The 15,268-nt window shown below is 55.3% G+C and overlaps 3 protein-coding genes across 28 annotated transcripts in view; 2 read left to right on the forward strand and 1 right to left on the reverse strand.

The window, feature by feature from the left end:
• Positions 1-3,034, forward strand: part of CD1H11orf80 (chromosome D1 C11orf80 homolog) — a 111,791-nt gene extending 108,757 nt beyond the window's left edge. For all 13 annotated transcript variants that reach the window (XM_045485982.1, XM_045485978.1, XM_045485981.1 and 10 more), the window contains 2 exons: positions 2,592-2,779; positions 2,877-3,034. In XM_045485982.1, the coding sequence (XP_045341938.1) occupies positions 2,592-2,779; positions 2,877-2,942 (254 nt within the window). In that variant the 3' untranslated portion in view covers positions 2,943-3,034. The remainder of the gene's footprint in view (positions 1-2,591; positions 2,780-2,876) is intronic.
• A 26-nt stretch (positions 3,035-3,060) lies between these two features.
• On the forward strand, positions 3,061-14,431 carry RCE1 (Ras converting CAAX endopeptidase 1). 8 transcript variants are annotated; one of them, XM_045485996.1, is made up of 9 exons: positions 3,061-3,356; positions 3,493-3,595; positions 3,689-3,772; positions 4,003-4,081; positions 4,605-4,772; positions 4,901-4,972; positions 5,244-5,306; positions 6,771-6,829; positions 13,630-14,431. In XM_045485996.1, the coding sequence occupies exons 1-9, from the start codon at positions 3,172-3,174 to the stop codon at positions 13,759-13,761; spliced, it is 945 nt and encodes a 314-aa protein (XP_045341952.1). In that variant the 5' UTR covers positions 3,061-3,171; the 3' UTR covers positions 13,762-14,431. The 8 variants fall into 8 exon arrangements, with proteins under 8 accessions (XP_045341952.1, XP_045341956.1, XP_045341955.1 ...); XM_045486000.1 differs by having other exon boundaries at positions 14,232-14,431; XM_045485999.1 differs by lacking the exon at positions 5,244-5,306.
• PC (pyruvate carboxylase) overlaps positions 8,112-15,268 on the reverse strand; it is a 101,449-nt gene continuing 94,292 nt past the window's right edge. For all 7 annotated transcript variants that reach the window (XM_045485967.1, XM_045485969.1, XM_045485968.1 and 4 more), the window contains 11 exons: positions 12,860-13,004; positions 12,411-12,500; positions 12,100-12,321; positions 11,457-11,613; positions 10,704-10,944; positions 10,304-10,553; positions 9,856-10,100; positions 9,590-9,769; positions 9,267-9,515; positions 8,822-8,962; positions 8,112-8,739 (listed from right to left, as the gene is read on the reverse strand). In XM_045485967.1, coding sequence (XP_045341923.1) covers positions 8,491-8,739; positions 8,822-8,962; positions 9,267-9,515; positions 9,590-9,769; positions 9,856-10,100; positions 10,304-10,553; positions 10,704-10,944; positions 11,457-11,613; positions 12,100-12,321; positions 12,411-12,500; positions 12,860-13,004 — 2,169 coding nt within the window. In that variant the 3' untranslated portion in view covers positions 8,112-8,490. The remainder of the gene's footprint in view (positions 8,740-8,821; positions 8,963-9,266; positions 9,516-9,589; positions 9,770-9,855; positions 10,101-10,303; positions 10,554-10,703; positions 10,945-11,456; positions 11,614-12,099; positions 12,322-12,410; positions 12,501-12,859; positions 13,005-15,268) is intronic.

Below are 15,268 nucleotides of genomic sequence, written 5' to 3' on the forward strand. Positions count from 1 at the left end.
TCATACAAAACAGAGCCTGGGCTTGTGGGAATTTGGGGACTGACTTCAGCACCTATACTTTGTTAGTAAAATTCCTCTTTCCAGGGTCACAACTACAACATACTGCATGATGTCCAAACTTAGGCCTGAGAGGTATTCCTGAATCATTCTGTCTGTTGAACCATGTTTCAAATGTTGTGGGGGCTGTTGGCTACTGAAAGAACCCTGCAGTGAAGGCTGTCATAATAAAGCAAAGAATCTATTTTTATACATTAAGATTTGGAGATTTAAAAGAATGAAAGTATACCACATTCAAGTCAGTATTTACGTAGTGAAGAGTAAAAGAATAAGTACTTCCCTTAGAAGGGAGAAATTAACATTCTATCCAGCACCTTCTATGGACCCAGGGGGATGCTAGGCTTTTCCAGTGACCCCTCTGACAGTGACCCTTTGGTATGGGCAGCAGTAGTCCCCTTTCACAAGAGACAACCCAGACTAAGGCTGGGTAGAGTGCTCTCCAGGAAAATAATCTGAATTTCAGCCTATGCTTTCTCCACTGCAATATAAGCCTTAAAATCTAGGCATTTATTATCTGGTGAACCACCACCACCCCCTCGCCTCCCCAGAAGACTGCTTGAGCTGCTCAGCTTTACAAAGTTGCAGCTCCAGTTACCATCAATCCTGTGTCCCACCCACATGGGCAGTTCTGCTAAAGAAAATCACTGAAAGTTGGATGATGCCACCATACATCCATGGTCCATTTACTGGTGGCCTCCAGCTATCGGTCCTTTGTGTCGTCTTTCTGGCCTCATCAGCAGCTACTCCATTCTTTCAATAATCTACCCAGTCTCTGACTCCTGTCTTAGCCTCCTACTTCACACTTAGTGCCCAAACTGTATCAGCATGGGGATCCATCCCTGCTAGGCTCAGGGGTGGCATTAGCCCTGTTGCTTTCTCAGGATCTGCTTGCATCAGCCATCACTTCTGCACCTTCAGTTTCCCTTCTGAGGTCTTTCCTCCCAGCAGGGCAATTTCTTATTACTTAAAAAGAAAATCTCCCATGATCTTGAACTTCTTCCATTTATTTCTCTCCATCACATCTCAGCCAGGGTTCTCAATCTGGCTCTCCCTTTCTCCTTCCCAATCTCCAGGGCACTTGCTTCTTCTGTGGCCTCTCTTGTTTGGGAAGGCTTTGTATTTACCAAATTGTACATTTATCTTTACCATACATGAACTATTTACAAAACTCAGCACTGTAAAATTGTGACTTACGTCATTCTTCCCTCTGAGTGTTCTCTTTACCTTCCTTTGGCCACCCCTAAACTGTGCTTGTATAGCACTTCTTCCCTCGCTGCTCTCTTCCATCCCAGGCATTGAACCTTACATCTGGGCTCAAGACTCCCCAGTTGGCATGACCAGCCCAGGCCTCTCTGGAGTGCCAGATGGGAGATTTATCTGCTCACTAGGCAGGTCCATGTGGAGGTCCCATTGTTACCTCTACCATGATTAACAGCACCACTCCTTACCCAGTTTTTCACATCTGAAATGAAATTCACTTAAGATGCCACTCATTATCGTGTACCACACCTCCTATTCTGTCGCCAAGACCTATCGATATGGCCTCATGAATATACTTCTGACACCTAGTGTCAGAAGTGGTGCCTCCATCCATCCATCCCTGCTGCCTTCCCTCTCCTGGGTTCTTAAAGTCTTCTTGCTTCTAATTTGACTCTAGCCAACACCTTTGACAGAATAATCTTTCTAAGATACAAATTAACAATGTATCTCCAGTGCTTATTAAAATTCTTCCCTGCCCACTTTCTACAGTAAGAATCCCTGTTCTTAAGTCTTCTCTGATTCGTACTAACCCCTTCAGATTCATCTCCTAGGAGCCCCCCCCCCTTTTTGCATTTTATGGAGGATACTAATTAATGCCTTTGGGTATTTGCCTCTTTCCACCTGGAATTCCTTTCCTCTTCCTTGTTGGTCTGGCATATTTCTCTTTATCCTTTAAAACCCAGCTGAGACATCTCAGGGAAACCTTTCTCCACCTCTAGGAATGGTTAACAACTTCTTTCCGTGTTCTATCCCTGGGCTTTGTACACACTTCTGAATCCCTTCTAGCATGAGTGAGTTTTACCCAGGGAGCAGTTCATTGAGCTACATTCCCAGGACCTGCTCAGAAAGAATTTATGGATCCAAACTCCCTTTAAATTTGCACAAGTGCATCAGTTAATGGTAGGGAGGGTGCCAGTGGGCACTGCTCAACGCAGAGTGAGCTACGAAGGGAGGGTGAGGCTGATTTTCAGGCAGGGGGATCACAGCTTGGCAGGGAGGGAGGAGCTGGATAGTGCAGACTCCACGAGGAATCTGTGCAGATAAAGAATGAGTGGGTGCAAGACCCAAGTGAGGATGGAAACCAATCTGCAGCCTCGCCCTGTAGGACCGGGGCTGCCGAGTTTTGATCCAGACAGACCTGATGAAAGGAATTTGAGATGGGAGGGCTAAGAGAGCCGGGACCAGCTCCTCCCTTCTCCCAGGTGTCTTCAGCCCCAAGGATCTTTCTAGCACTCGGCCGTGGGCGTAAGGTAAGTGGGCTTGTTTTCGTCTAGGAACCAGCGAGCAAGTGGAAAACAAGAGGCTCAAGAGGGGCAGCCTCCGGCGGGACATGGAAGAGACGCAGGCTTTCCACTCTGCCAGGGCCCCGAGCCAATTAGAGGCCGCCGCGCGCCGCACAGAGCCTGCAGGGGCCTTCCTGACCCCTAGCGGAAGCAGGGCGAGCCCTGGGGGCGGCCTGGAGGTAACCGGGCGAGGGCCGCGCAGGTGATGGAGCAGAGGGAAGGCGGAGACGGCCGCTGCCGATGGGTCCTCACCCCGAGCTTCCTTTCCTCCCGCAGGACTCGCTATGGCTGCAGGAGGTCTCCAATCTATCCGAGTGGCTGGATCCCGGCCCTGAGCCCTAAGCTAGGGTGATCTCCCCATGCGCCCACGCCCGCCCGGTAGCTGCCGGGGCAGCGTGCTGTCTGTTGTTCAATAAACCTGCTCCGCGCGCGCAGCTTCTGCTTCAGTGTCGGGGGCGGGATCAGGGGCGGGGCTCCCGCGCTGCCGGATGACATCACTTGCACTTGCGGCAGGCGGGGGTCGAGCGGCGGCGGGATCGCGTCACTGGTGCGCGCCGCGGCTCCGGGCGCGATGGCGGCGCTGGGCGGGGATGGGCTGCGCCTGCTGTCGGTGTCGCGGCCGGAGCGGCAGCCCGAGTCAGCAGCTCTGGGCGGCCCGGGCCCTGGGCTGTGCTGCTGGGTGTCTGTGTTCTCCTGTCTTAGCCTCGCCTGCTCCTACGTGGGCAGCCTCTACGTCTGGAAGAGCGAGCTGCCCAGGTGCGGGGGCTGCGCGCGCGGCCGGAACCCGCGCCTCCGCGAGGCGGGGCTGTGGGCGGGGCTTGGGCGATCCGGGGGCGGGGCCGCGCTGTCCAGAGGAGGCTGTGGGCCCTTGAACTTACTGCCCTCTCCGTAGGGACCACCCTGCAGTCATCAAGCGGCGTTTCACCAGTGTATTGGTGGTGTCCAGCCTCTCGCCTCTGTGCGTGCTACTCTGGAGAGAACTCACAGGCATCCAGGTGCGAAGGAGGCGGGGCAGAGGGCAAGAGGGGGAGGATCTCAGGGGTCTGAGAGGAGAGAGCAAGACTGATGCCTCCTTTCCTGTGGCTCAGCCAGGCACATCCCTGCTCACCCTGATGGGCTTCAGGCTGGAGGGTATTTTCCCAGCAGCACTGCTACCCCTGCTGCTGACCATGGTGAGTACTTGTTTTATTTTTCCATTTGTTAGCATGACGTTCCTTTCTGTGTGTGTGCGTGTCCATCTTTTGACTGATGGGCGACAGAAATTGTGAGATGGCCCTTGGGTATGCATGAGTGGGACATCCTGGCTGAGAATAGGAAGCTTTAAGTCTTATGAGTTCTCTTCTGGGTTAGGGTAGTGGGACTGTGGCTTAAACTGTTTCTGTGATTGCTTTTTTGTCCCCAGATCCTTTTCCTGGGCCCACTGATGCAGCTCTCTATGGATTGCCCATGTGACCTGGCAGATGGTTTGAAGGTTGTCTTAGGTGAGTCCTAAGGGCTGAGAGAAAAAGCAGGCAGCCCAGCACAGTGGGGAAAGGGAATAAGTGGCCTCATAGTCCTGGACATGAGATGTAGGAGATGTTATTGGTTTCCAGATCAGTAAAATGGGAATACGTAACAGATGACCTGTAAGAGTTGGTTTCTGAAATCCAAGGAGGCTCCTAGGAACCCCTAGCAGTACTTTGTGTGGACTAAAATGCGTTGTTCCTTCCTCCCCTAATCTTTGGCTTCCTCAAACCAGAGCTGGTCTTGGGTTCTGGTTTTGATGTTTCCAGAATTTGCTACCAAAATACCTTGCTTCAGGTATTCATGTCTTTTCTTTCAGTTCTCGAGACATTGTTTTATACTGCGTGTGATAACAAAGCTTGACTCTTAAATGTTTCCTCAGGAGTACTTATGTCTGAGTTTGTCAAGGGAAAGGCTGTGGGAGAAGGGTCCCCTGGGGCCTCTAGGAGTTCTTTGTTCCATACCCTGTCACTGATTACTGGTCCTGAATCCCTTCCTTAGCTCCTCGCTCTTGGGCCCGCTGCCTCACAGATATGCGTTGGTTGCGGAACCAAGTGATTGCGCCCCTGACAGAAGAACTGGTGTTCCGGGCCTGTATGCTGCCCATGTTAGCACCATGCACGGGCCTGGGCCCTGCCGTGTTCACCTGCCCACTCTTCTTTGGAGTTGGTAAGTTTGCCTAACCTGGTTCTGTTGAGATGTTCCCAGCATGAGAGCCAAAAATGGGATTTGGGGCAAGGGTGTGGCATATAAGGCAGGCATAGAGGAACGTGACATGGTTCTCGCCTTCCTTCCAGCCCATTTTCACCACATTTTTGAGCAGCTTCGATTCCGCCAGAGCAGTGTGGGAAGCATCTTCTTGTCTGCAGGTGAGTCTTAGAAAGCTTGCCTGGGGCAGTCCTGGGTTAGGGTGTGTAGGGGTGTCCCTCATAGCCATTCTGGAGGAAGAATTGGGAACAGAGGGATGTAGTATTGGAAGGGCCCCTGGCCATGGGAGTTGGGGTGTAGAGGACAGCCATAGGTGCTGGGGCAGGCAGCCACTGCCCTCAGGGGGAAGGGGAGGTTTCTGGCTGATGGGTGTGCAGTGCTGGGACTGGAAGAGCATGCAGGTGTGGTCACTCGAGGCCTCCCCGTCTCCAGCGTTCCAGTTCTCCTACACAGCTGTCTTCGGCGCCTACACTGCTTTCCTCTTCATCCGCACAGGTTGGTCCTCAGTCTCTCACGGGTCCCTGGGGACTCGGGCCCACAGGAGTGGGTGGGAATACGGGAATGCTGTGTTTGTTGTAGGAGTGACAAGTTTCTTCTACTATGGTGCTTGAAACAGGCAGAGCCAGGGCTCTCAGTCTGGTGAAGTCTGAGAGGTGGAAGGGAGCAGAGGCCATGTGGTGTGTGTGGGCGGTCATTGACTTCCTATTTCAGGGATGTGGGTGATTGGCCCTGGGAGGCGGTGGGGCTGCTCCATGAGCTACTCTGTCTCCCCTCCCTAGGACACCTGATTGGGCCGGTTCTTTGCCACTCCTTCTGCAATTACATGGGCTTTCCTGCCGTTTGCGCAGCCCTGGAACATCCGCAGAGGCGGCCCCTGCTGGCAGGCTATGCCCTGGGTGTAGGACTCTTCCTGCTTCTGCTCCAGCCCCTCACGGACCCCAAGCTCTACGGCAGCCTTCCCCTTTGTGTGCTTTTGGAACGGGCAGGAGACTCAGAGGCTCCCTTGTGCTCCTGACCCATGCTCCCGTACATGCTCCTACGAACTCTCACGGGCTCCCCAGCCCCTCCCTGTCAAGGGGTACTGCAGGGGAGGAGCTGGCTGGGGTCCCCGAGATCTCAGGAATTTTTGTAGGGGATTGAAGCCAGAGCTAGTTGAATCCCAGGGACCAAGAGAAAGGAGCAGATATCCAAAGGGTGCAACCCCTCTCCAAAGGGGGTTGAGGAGCAGCTGGGAGTGAGGGGACAAGGGGCAGGTCCCAGGAGCCGTACACTCCCTTCCTCACTTTGGACTGCTGCTTTTCTGAGCTCCTCTGCCCCCCTCTGCCTCTGAAAAGCTGCTCGGGGGTGGAATTTACAAAATCCCTCCCCCCAACTTCCCAGGGTTTTCTCATTGTCTTTTTGCATCAGGACTTTGTATTGAGATACTAAAGAGATTTAACTTGGGTAACATGGCCTTGGACCTTTGAGAATCAATCTGTTTGGGGTCTTGTGAATGTGCCCACCACCTGTCTTGGCTACCTTGGACGCTGACCACTGGGCCTGGGACCACTGGGAGGCACAGTTCCCTGAAGTGAAGGACAGGATGGGGTCCTCTGGCTGCCTTCCTCCTTTCTTAGCCATGCCCCAAGTTGTAGCACATGGGGTTCTGGGACTGCAGGTACCAGGTGTGAACTCAGCTCATCCTGGGGCCTGTGCCTTGGCTACTAGGGTCAGGGGATGGAACGTAGGGCCATGACCTCAGTGATGGAGTCTCCAACCTGTATCCTCTGAGAGAGCGGAGGGTCGACTGTGGGGCCTCTACCAGGACCTCCCCAAAGTCTACCAGCCTCACATTACGCAGGAGAAAATAACAGGTCCAAAATGGTAGAGGAACCAGCTCACGGTCACCTGGGTAGTAGAGGCTTTCCTGGCTCTCTCTGCCTTGGGTCTCTGCCACCGTGCTGCTTGTCTCGTCCCTAGAGGAACTCAGAACAAAGGCTGCAGCCCTGAGAACAGCAAGGACCCTGCCAAACAACACTGTAAGTCAAGATTCTTTCTTAGACTCTTCTAGTGTTGTACCTGCCCATCACCTTCTTTTTAGAATGGTTCTTATATTTTCATTCCCTTGCCCCTGGGATTTTTTAATTTTTGAAAGGATATACTTTCAGGTCCCACTCTAAACTCAAGGAGGCTGTCCCAAGTCTTGTTCCCTGAGGCTGGTGGTTGAAAGGAAATGGATGTGCAGTCACTCCCCAGGCACCCCCAGTTTGGCTGTGACTAAACGACATTGATCTGGATCTAAAAAGTCATCTTGATAGTCACACACCTGCCTTGCTGTGGAGAGCCTTCCTGTCCTCCCAGCCTGTGTAGCAGCTGTTGGGGAGGCAGATGGGGTATGGGGTGAGTATGGGGCTGTTTCAGAGGGTACCTTTGGGATCTTGGTGTCCAAAGAGGAGGCGGCCCAAAGCTGCCCCCCAAATTAGGTTGTGGTACCTGAGGAGCACTGGGTTGGCAGAGTGCTGGGGACATACTGCCTGCCTGGTCCCCTGAAGGTTGGGAGATCCAAGCTCTGCTCCTCCCCTTCCTCATGCTACTGCTCAGAACTACACAGCACCCCCATTTCACCTCACCATCGTCACCTCCCCTGTGGAGGTTGGGGGTGGGTAGCAATGCAGTGATGCATGCAGGGTTGCCAAACCCCCTGCAGGTGACAGATTCTCCTGAGAGCTTATGGGAATGGGCGGGATTAGATCTTGAGACTCTCAATCCAGTGCTGACCTCCCACTAATATCCTCCCCCAAAGGCTCCCACATCCAAGGGTTTTTTGCCCATCTCCCGGAAACTGGTGCCTGTTCACATCCAGTCCTGAACTATTGAAGTGGCAGGCTGGCCCTGAGTTTAGGAAGTAAAGCAGTGTGGCTGGAAGCAAAGCAACTCCACTGACAGCTTGGGTGTGGACCCTCCTCTGCCTCTTACTAGCTCTGGGGTCCTGGATAAGCTATTTAACCTTCCTGGGACTCCCATTTGTGTCCACAAAATGTGATTGATTCCCTGAGTTAATGGGTGTTAAATGCATAGAACAACACACCCTTGTCCAAGCTCTCCATGCAACTAGCTAATCCTAATTGGGGTGTATATACCATAGGCACTCTATAGTGGCTGAAACCAAGGCCACTACTATTCTCCCCTACCCTCCAAGGAGGATACAACTGACCTGCCCCTGCCATGGGGAGTCCCAAGAGGCAGCCCTGCCCCTATGCTGAGTAGTGCTGGGGGGGGGGGGGGGGGGGAGGCGGGGGCTGCACAGGACCCAACATGAAGGGCAGGGGAAGCCAGTTTTATTGAGCAAAGTTCTCAGGACTTGGAGCCTAGCTCTTCCCCCAAGAGGTAGGACCCCTAAATTTGCTCCCCTGGGTCTTAGGCCCACCTACACCACCACCTGTAGTCTCCAAGTTGAGGACCCTTATTTGGCAAGAGATGAATATGTGAGCAGCTGTCCAGCAGGGAAAAGACAGATGGCTGGAGGAAGGGAATGTGCCACAGCAGGCAGTGCATCTCCTGCCACAAGCAGCTGAGGACAGGAGCTCCAGGGCTAGGCCTTTCTGCCCTTGGGCACTGGCTGGCCTGGGCCTGCCCTGGCAGCTCAGTGTCTATTGAAGGCTTGGGGTGGGTATGGCCAGGCTGCCAATCTGGGGCAAGATCACTCAATCTCCAGGATGAGGTCATCGCCCTCCAGTGTCATGTCTGTGGTTACGTGGACCTTGCGGACAGTGCCCTCCATGGGTGAAGTCACTACAGTCTCCATCTTCATGGCGCTGAGCACACACAGGGGCTGGCCCTTGGCCACCTTGCCCCCAGCTGCTACCTTGATGTCTATCACCTTCCCAGGCATGGGCGCCCCGATCTGGCCCTTCACATCCTTCAGAGCCTTGGGGTGGAAGTGCATCTCCTGCAGACAGGACAGAAGGAGGAGTGGTGAGGCACAGGCCCTACCTGTTCCCACCGCCTGGTTGGCCCTAGCAGGGCTATACCTTCATGGCCTGAGTGTCCTTGACCAGAATGGACCGCAGCTGTCCATTGAGCTCAAAGAAGACCTGCCTCTGGCCAGCCCGGTTCAGGTCACTTATAGCCAGGGCTTTGATGTGCAGTGTCTTGCCCCGCTCCAGCTCCACCTGTAGGGAGGGCATGCAGGCTCAGAGCTGGTGAGGCGGGAGGGGGTGGGGCGGGCAATAGAACACACAGGTCTCAGTAGAACAGCCCCCTGACCCTGTCCCAGGCAAGTCCCCCAGCCCTGGGTCTCAGCTCCTCACTTGTAAAGGCCTAACCTCCTGGTTCCTCAAGAGTGCTTTTGGGTACAGCTTGTGAGGCCAAGTGACAGCCAAGCCAAAGCCTGGAGCTCTAGATGTGCTGGTGTCCTTAGGGATGCAGGGGCAGGGGTGCTGGGGTGGGACGTAGATAGGTGCCAGAGCCACTGACCTCAAACTCCTCTGCAATTTTGGGTCCCTGCAGGAAGAGGCGGGTATTGAGACTATCCAGGGGGCCAAAAGTAGCTGTGAAGTCCTTGAAGTGTGCAAAGACATCGGGGTATATGGCTGCTGAGAGCACATCCTCTGGTGTCACCTCCTCCCCGTGCCGTTCAATCAGCTCCTTCTCCAGCAACTGCAGATCCAGTGGAGGGAGGGAGGCTCCGGGCCGCCCCTCGACCCTTGGCAGGTCCTTTAGCACCTGGGGAGCAAAGCAGGGTCAGGCCTAATCCCTGTACCCAACCCCCACCCTCACACTGTACTGGGCCTTCCTACCTTAGAGCGAAGGGGCTCAGGGAACCCCCCGTGGGGAATGCCAATGTAGCCCTGCAGGAACTCTACCACGGAGCGGGGGAAGGACAGCTCTTCTGCTTGGGCTTCAGCCTCTGCCCGGCTCAGCCCATTCTGCACCATGAACTGGGCCAGGTCCCCCACGATCTTGGAGGACGGTGTCACCTGAGAAGAAAAGCCCCCTGGGTTAGGATGCTTGGTACCTTATAGGAGGTTCAGAGGCAGGGATGAGATCACTGGGCCTAGCTCACCTTGATGAGGTCGCCCAGCATCTGGTTGGCCTCCACGTAGGCCTTCTTGACCTCCTTGAACTTGGAGCCAAGCCCCATGCTGTGTGCCTGGAAGTGCAGGTTGGTGTACTGGCCCCCTGGGATCTCATTCTCATACACATCCGAATTGCCAGACTTCATGGTGGCCGTGCAGTCAAAGGCCGCATACAATCCCCGGGCCCCCTCCCAGTACTCACTGTAGTCAAACACGCGCTCCAGGGGCACCCCTGCAGGGAGGCCAGGAAAATATGCCAAGTTCCCAGGTGCTCCTCCCAGGACCCCAGAGCCAGCTCAGGTCCCATCTCAGATGTGGGTGATGGAGGGTAAGGCCAGCAAAGATCATCTGGATTCTAGGACAGGCCAGACTCTACTGGGACTACTACAGGCCATAGCTGTGAGGGAAATGGCCATGGACTCCTGCCATTCCTACCTGTGTCCATGGGAGTCCCTCGAGTGCAGGCCACCAGGGCCCCCATGCTGGGCTGTGAAGTCATCCCGGACATGGAATCAGCTGCCACATCTACCACATCGGCCCCAGCCTGGGCACAGGCCAGCATAGCTGCCACACCTGCCCCTGATGTGTCGTGGGTGTGGATGTGCAGCGGGAGGTCAGGGAAGCGGTCCCTGAGGGACCTGACCAGCATGGTGCAGGCCACTGGCTTTAGCAGCCCTGCCATGTCCTGGGGCAAGAAGAGAGACATGGTCGGGTAAGGAGGGGGTGTGACACGTATGTGGTAGGGGATATGAGGGGGACATAGTCGGGGAGAAGGGGAAGCTGGGAGAGGTGGGGAAGGGGCAGGGGGACTCCTGGGACAGGTGGGTCCAGGCACCTTGATGCACAAGATGTGGGTGCCAGCTCGAACCAACTCTTCAGCCAGGCCCATGTAGTACTGCAGTGAGTATTTGGTGCGGCTGGGGTCGGCCACGTCACCCGTGTAGGAGATGGCGGCCTCCACCACACCGCCAGCATTGCCGGCTGCCTCCATGCCCAGTAGCAGATTGGGCATGTAGTTGAGGGAGTCAAAAACCCGGAAGACATCCATGCCGTTCTCTTTGGCCACCTCACAGAACCTGAGTGGGTAGAAGAGCCCAAGGGTCAACCCCATCCCACTCTCCCCTGTACATCCCTCTCTGGCTCCGACCGGGCAGGGAGAGTGGTGAGCCTGTGTGGGGGCACCCCAGTGTGGACAAGGCCTTCTCTGGGGCAGCCTGGGCTGGGCAGGTCCCCTCAGAGGCATCTGGCATGGAGCAGTGCTGTCCTGCCCTAGTCATGTACAGTGCAGCTCAGTCTGCCCAGGTCAGAAGAATCAGCTAGGGATTCTTTGCAAGAGTGGTGGTCTGAGGGAGAAGGAACACTGACAAGGAGTCCTGAGGCTTCTGCTGCCCCATGAGCTAGAAGTTCTTCAGTTCTCCAACTAGAATTCGGCACTTCATGAAATTTCCAGATAGCAGCTCTCACTGGATACAGCTACTGAGAGACTTAAGTGTCAAGCTCTCTGTGGGAAAGCGCAGGCCATTGCAGTGTGGCCTGGCACCCACTGGACCATGCTGTGCAGCGTCTGCCCACCCGACCCCAGGCTCACTTGAAGACCACATTGTCGGGGTAGTTGGTGTAGCCCACGGCGTTGGCCCCCCGCAGCAGCATCTGGAACGGGATGTTGGGGATGAGCTCTCGGAGCTCCTGCAGCCGCCGCCAGGGGCACTCATACAGGAAGCGCATGGCAACATCAAACGTGGCTCCTGCACGGGGACCAAGAGGCCCAGGTCAGCCCCTCACTTCCCCGGGCCCCTGCCACACCCTGCAGCTCTGCAGCCTGAGCCTCTAAGCCGGACACCCTCGCACTCATCTCCAGGATCCTTCACATTCCTGTTCCAACCCCTGGAGACTTCCCTCTGCTGAGGGTAGCTCAGGATCAGTGTCCTCTTGCCCCCTTTCACAGGGTACCACCCTGCCACCAGTTCTCCACGCTAGAACAGGCTCGTGGCTCCTCTCTGACCCTGAGCTACTGGGATCTCAGCTATGCAATCTCATGCCCAGCAACCAGGCCTGCCCAAAGTGGGCACGAGTCACTGCTGAACAAATGGAACACCATGCCTTGTTCGCTTCTCACTAGTTTCCTCAATGTTAACATTTTAGCTTCTCCTGGAGTGGCCAGTGGTGGGGCCACACTGGATACCCAGTTCCTTCCAGGCGCAGTCCCACATTCCAGCCCTCCTCCAGCCTACCTCCCCAGTTCTCTATGCTGAAGAGTTTGCTCAAGTTGTGAGCAACATAGGGAGCAATCTTTTTGAGATCGTGGGTGCGCACACGAGTGGCCAGCAGTGACTGGTGGGCATCCCGGAAGGTCGTGTCCATCAGCAGCAGCCCCTGGTGGTTCCGCACAGCTCGAGCGAAGCCCTCGGGCCCCTCCCGCAGCAGGATGTCTCTGAAACCAGCTGGGGGTGGGCCTAGGGCAGACCTGGGCATTAGCACCCATCCTTCAGGCAGCAACCTCCTCTTTGCCTCCCCCACAAGTTGGTAGAATGAGCTCACCTACCTATGGGCACTGCAGGGACAATGGGGTCTGTGGGGCTGGGACTGGCCTTGACGGGGATCGGGGTGGTTGGGCCGTTCACCATGACATGACCTAGGGAGAGAGTGGGAAGTGGGGTCAGGACAGGCTGGGGAAGAGTCTTGAGTTGAGGGCAGGAGTAACATTTAGATGGGCCTGGGGATGAGAGGTTCCTCCAGGATCCCAAGTCCTCTAGTTGACCCCTGCCCTCTCCAAAGCCAAGGCCTCCTGGGTCCAGGCAGTGGGAACCTACTAAGGGCTGCATGGGTGGAGAAGGGGGCATCCCTGTGATCAGGAGCAAGGAGGGTGAGCAAGGTGGGAGGGTGCAGGACCAGAATGAGGACAGGGACAGGGCGTGCTAGGAAGCTCTTCTAGGCAGGGGGCCAGGAGCGAGGCATTTGAGAGAGGAGAGAAGGGCAGTCTTGGGGCCAGACCGAGGTAGTGCAGCAGCTTCTGGGCCCGGTTCTGTGCAGGCCGCAGCTGGAATAGCTCCGGGTTCTCATCGATGAACTGGGTGTCCACGGTGCCGGCCAGGAACTGCTGGTTGTTGAGCACATTCTGCAGGAAGGGGATGTTGGTCTGCAGAATAGAGGTGGGTGGGAGGGCATCACCATGGAGCACGGAGGGGGAAAGGAGAGGCTGAAGGCGCCACCCTGGGCCAGCACAGCTCTCCAAGTTCCCCAGAATACCATGCTGAAGTCTGAGGCCTCATCCCTCTGGAATGACATTTCCCCATCTCACCAGCCCCCTATTCTGGCAGAGTCCCTTAAGCTGTTAGGGGGATGAGCCCACTTCCTCCCCCCTTGCTCACCCCAGAGCATGTGCTGAATCACCTCCTCCTTCATCAGGGATCTGGAAATAAGCACCTTCCCACCACACACTCTAGAAAACGGGTCAGGCCTTTCTCATAGCACCATGACATATTATGCAGCCATGCTTCTTGAAACATGTCCCTACCTTTGCCAGCCCCTCCTCTACCACCCCAACAGCTACACTTTGGTATCCTCACTGAGGGCCATCCTTGTGGCTAACTCCCGTGGGCCCTTTCCCACCCTTCGCTTGCTAACAGCTCCCACCTGGACATTCTTGCCCTGGGCTTCCAAGACCTCTTGCTCTCCTTCTCCTCCCCAGTCCCCACTGGGGGCTCCTCTCACCCCTGCAGGATGGAGTTCTCAGAGCTGTCACTGGGCCTCTTCTCATACAGGACACTCCCTGGGTGGCCTCATCCTGGGCTTCCAGCTCCAGAGCCAAGACCCTAAAGTGGAAATCCCTCCTGGGCACCTCTCCTTGTGTGGCCCTCACACAAGCTCATCAAGTCCAAAGTCGGCTTTCCTGACCCAGTCCTCCTCTGCCTTCTGCTGCACGCCTCACTGTGCACCCAGTTACTAAAACCTGCACTCCGTCACCCTCAACACCCACCCCTGTGTCACCAGGTCAAGAGAGACAGCTCTACCATGGCCATCTCTAGACTCTGTGACCCCTGGTCTCCAGGCCATGCCTTCTGCCAGGTTTCCAAGTCCTGGCTACCTCCAGCCACACCAAACTTGCCTTGTGCTCTCATGCCTCCACCCCTTTACACCTGCCCGGTAAGCTCTTCCTGGAAGTCTGAACTTGACGGCCTTCGTCTGTACCTCCCGCCCTCACAACAGAGCTGGACCCTCCCCTTTATAGTAGGCTTCTGTGGGATTGGCTGTCGGAAAACACCTCTCTTGTCCTCAGCTTTTACTTGTCTCCATTCTTCATATGCCTGGGACCATTTTGAGGGCAGGGGTGCTGAGGTATATGTCCACATGCTTTGTGCACAAGGGCCCTCATTTCTGCTCATTAAACTGCTGGGGGACAACATGAAGCTGGAGCTGGGCAAGTCCAACCTAGGGGCCACCTGGGGCCTAGGAGCCAGCACTGAGAGATGTCCCAGGACTGCCAGCCCATGGGTGGAATCCCAGTGTCCACGTGCCTGTGCCCACATGGCTGTCACTTCAGATAAAGCATCTCTGTGTCACCCATTCATGACCTCTGTTGGCAACTTCAGTGGGGACTCCAGGCCCAGCATGGGTTGCTGGGCCCTGTTGCTACTCTTGAGAAATTCTGCCTATCCGACCTAGCATTCCTATCACCTGGAGCCTCAGGTGGGAAGGGTGCCTCCCCCACAGGAATTGCAGAGCAGGACCCAGCCAACATTGCCTTGGGCCTGTCTCATGTGACAGATCTATCAGTCTGTCTGAGGCTAGTCCCTGTCTCTCCTAAAGGAATGGGGACATTTCAACTGGACCAAAGCACAGCATTTGAGAAGATAAAACCGATTAAGTCATCTAAAGAACCTAGAACCACATAGGGGTGGGGAGGGATCCTCAGAGACCTACCCTGTTCCACCTTACACTTCCCATTTGCAGGCCCCTCCTCCTTTTAATTTTGGGGGAGACGTCATGTGACCCCCCTATGCTGTGAGCTCCACGGGGGCAGGAACTAGGCCCATCTGGTTCCTGATGTACCCCGGCTCCCAGCACAGAGTGGCTTGTGATGGATGCTAGTATGCTTGTACACTTAAGAAGGAATGAAAACATTTTTGAAGGGGAAAAGAGGAACATTAAATACCAATGCTACAGAGCATCAGTTGACCTGGGCTAGAATCCAGTGCCTTCCTTTTACAAGTGCAGTAGCTGAGGCCCTGGGAGTGGCGACACGTAGGAAGGGCTTCCAGTTACCAGGTGGCTACACCCCCCACAGGCTACATCCTTTCTCCTGTCAGCCCTATGAGGTACAGAAGTACATGCAATTAATACCCCCTTGGCCTAGATGAGTAGTGTGTCAGTGGTTACAATAACTTGCCCAAGGTTACCTAC

Source organism: Leopardus geoffroyi, chromosome D1 (assembly GCF_018350155.1).
Source record: "Leopardus geoffroyi isolate Oge1 chromosome D1, O.geoffroyi_Oge1_pat1.0, whole genome shotgun sequence".
NCBI lineage: Eukaryota > Metazoa > Chordata > Mammalia > Carnivora > Felidae > Leopardus > Leopardus geoffroyi.

Coding starts and splice junctions, on each gene's coding strand:
- RCE1 (XM_045485994.1), top strand. CDS start 3,172: ATGGCGGCGCTGGGCGGGGATGGGCTGCGCCTGCTGTCGGTGTCGCGG. Junction 3,596..3,688: donor GAGAACTCACAGGCATCCAG/GTGCGAAGGAGG, acceptor CCTGTGGCTCAG/CCAGGCACATCCCTGCTCAC. Junction 4,773..4,900: donor CCCACTCTTCTTTGGAGTTG/GTAAGTTTGCCT, acceptor CCTTCCTTCCAG/CCCATTTTCACCACATTTTT.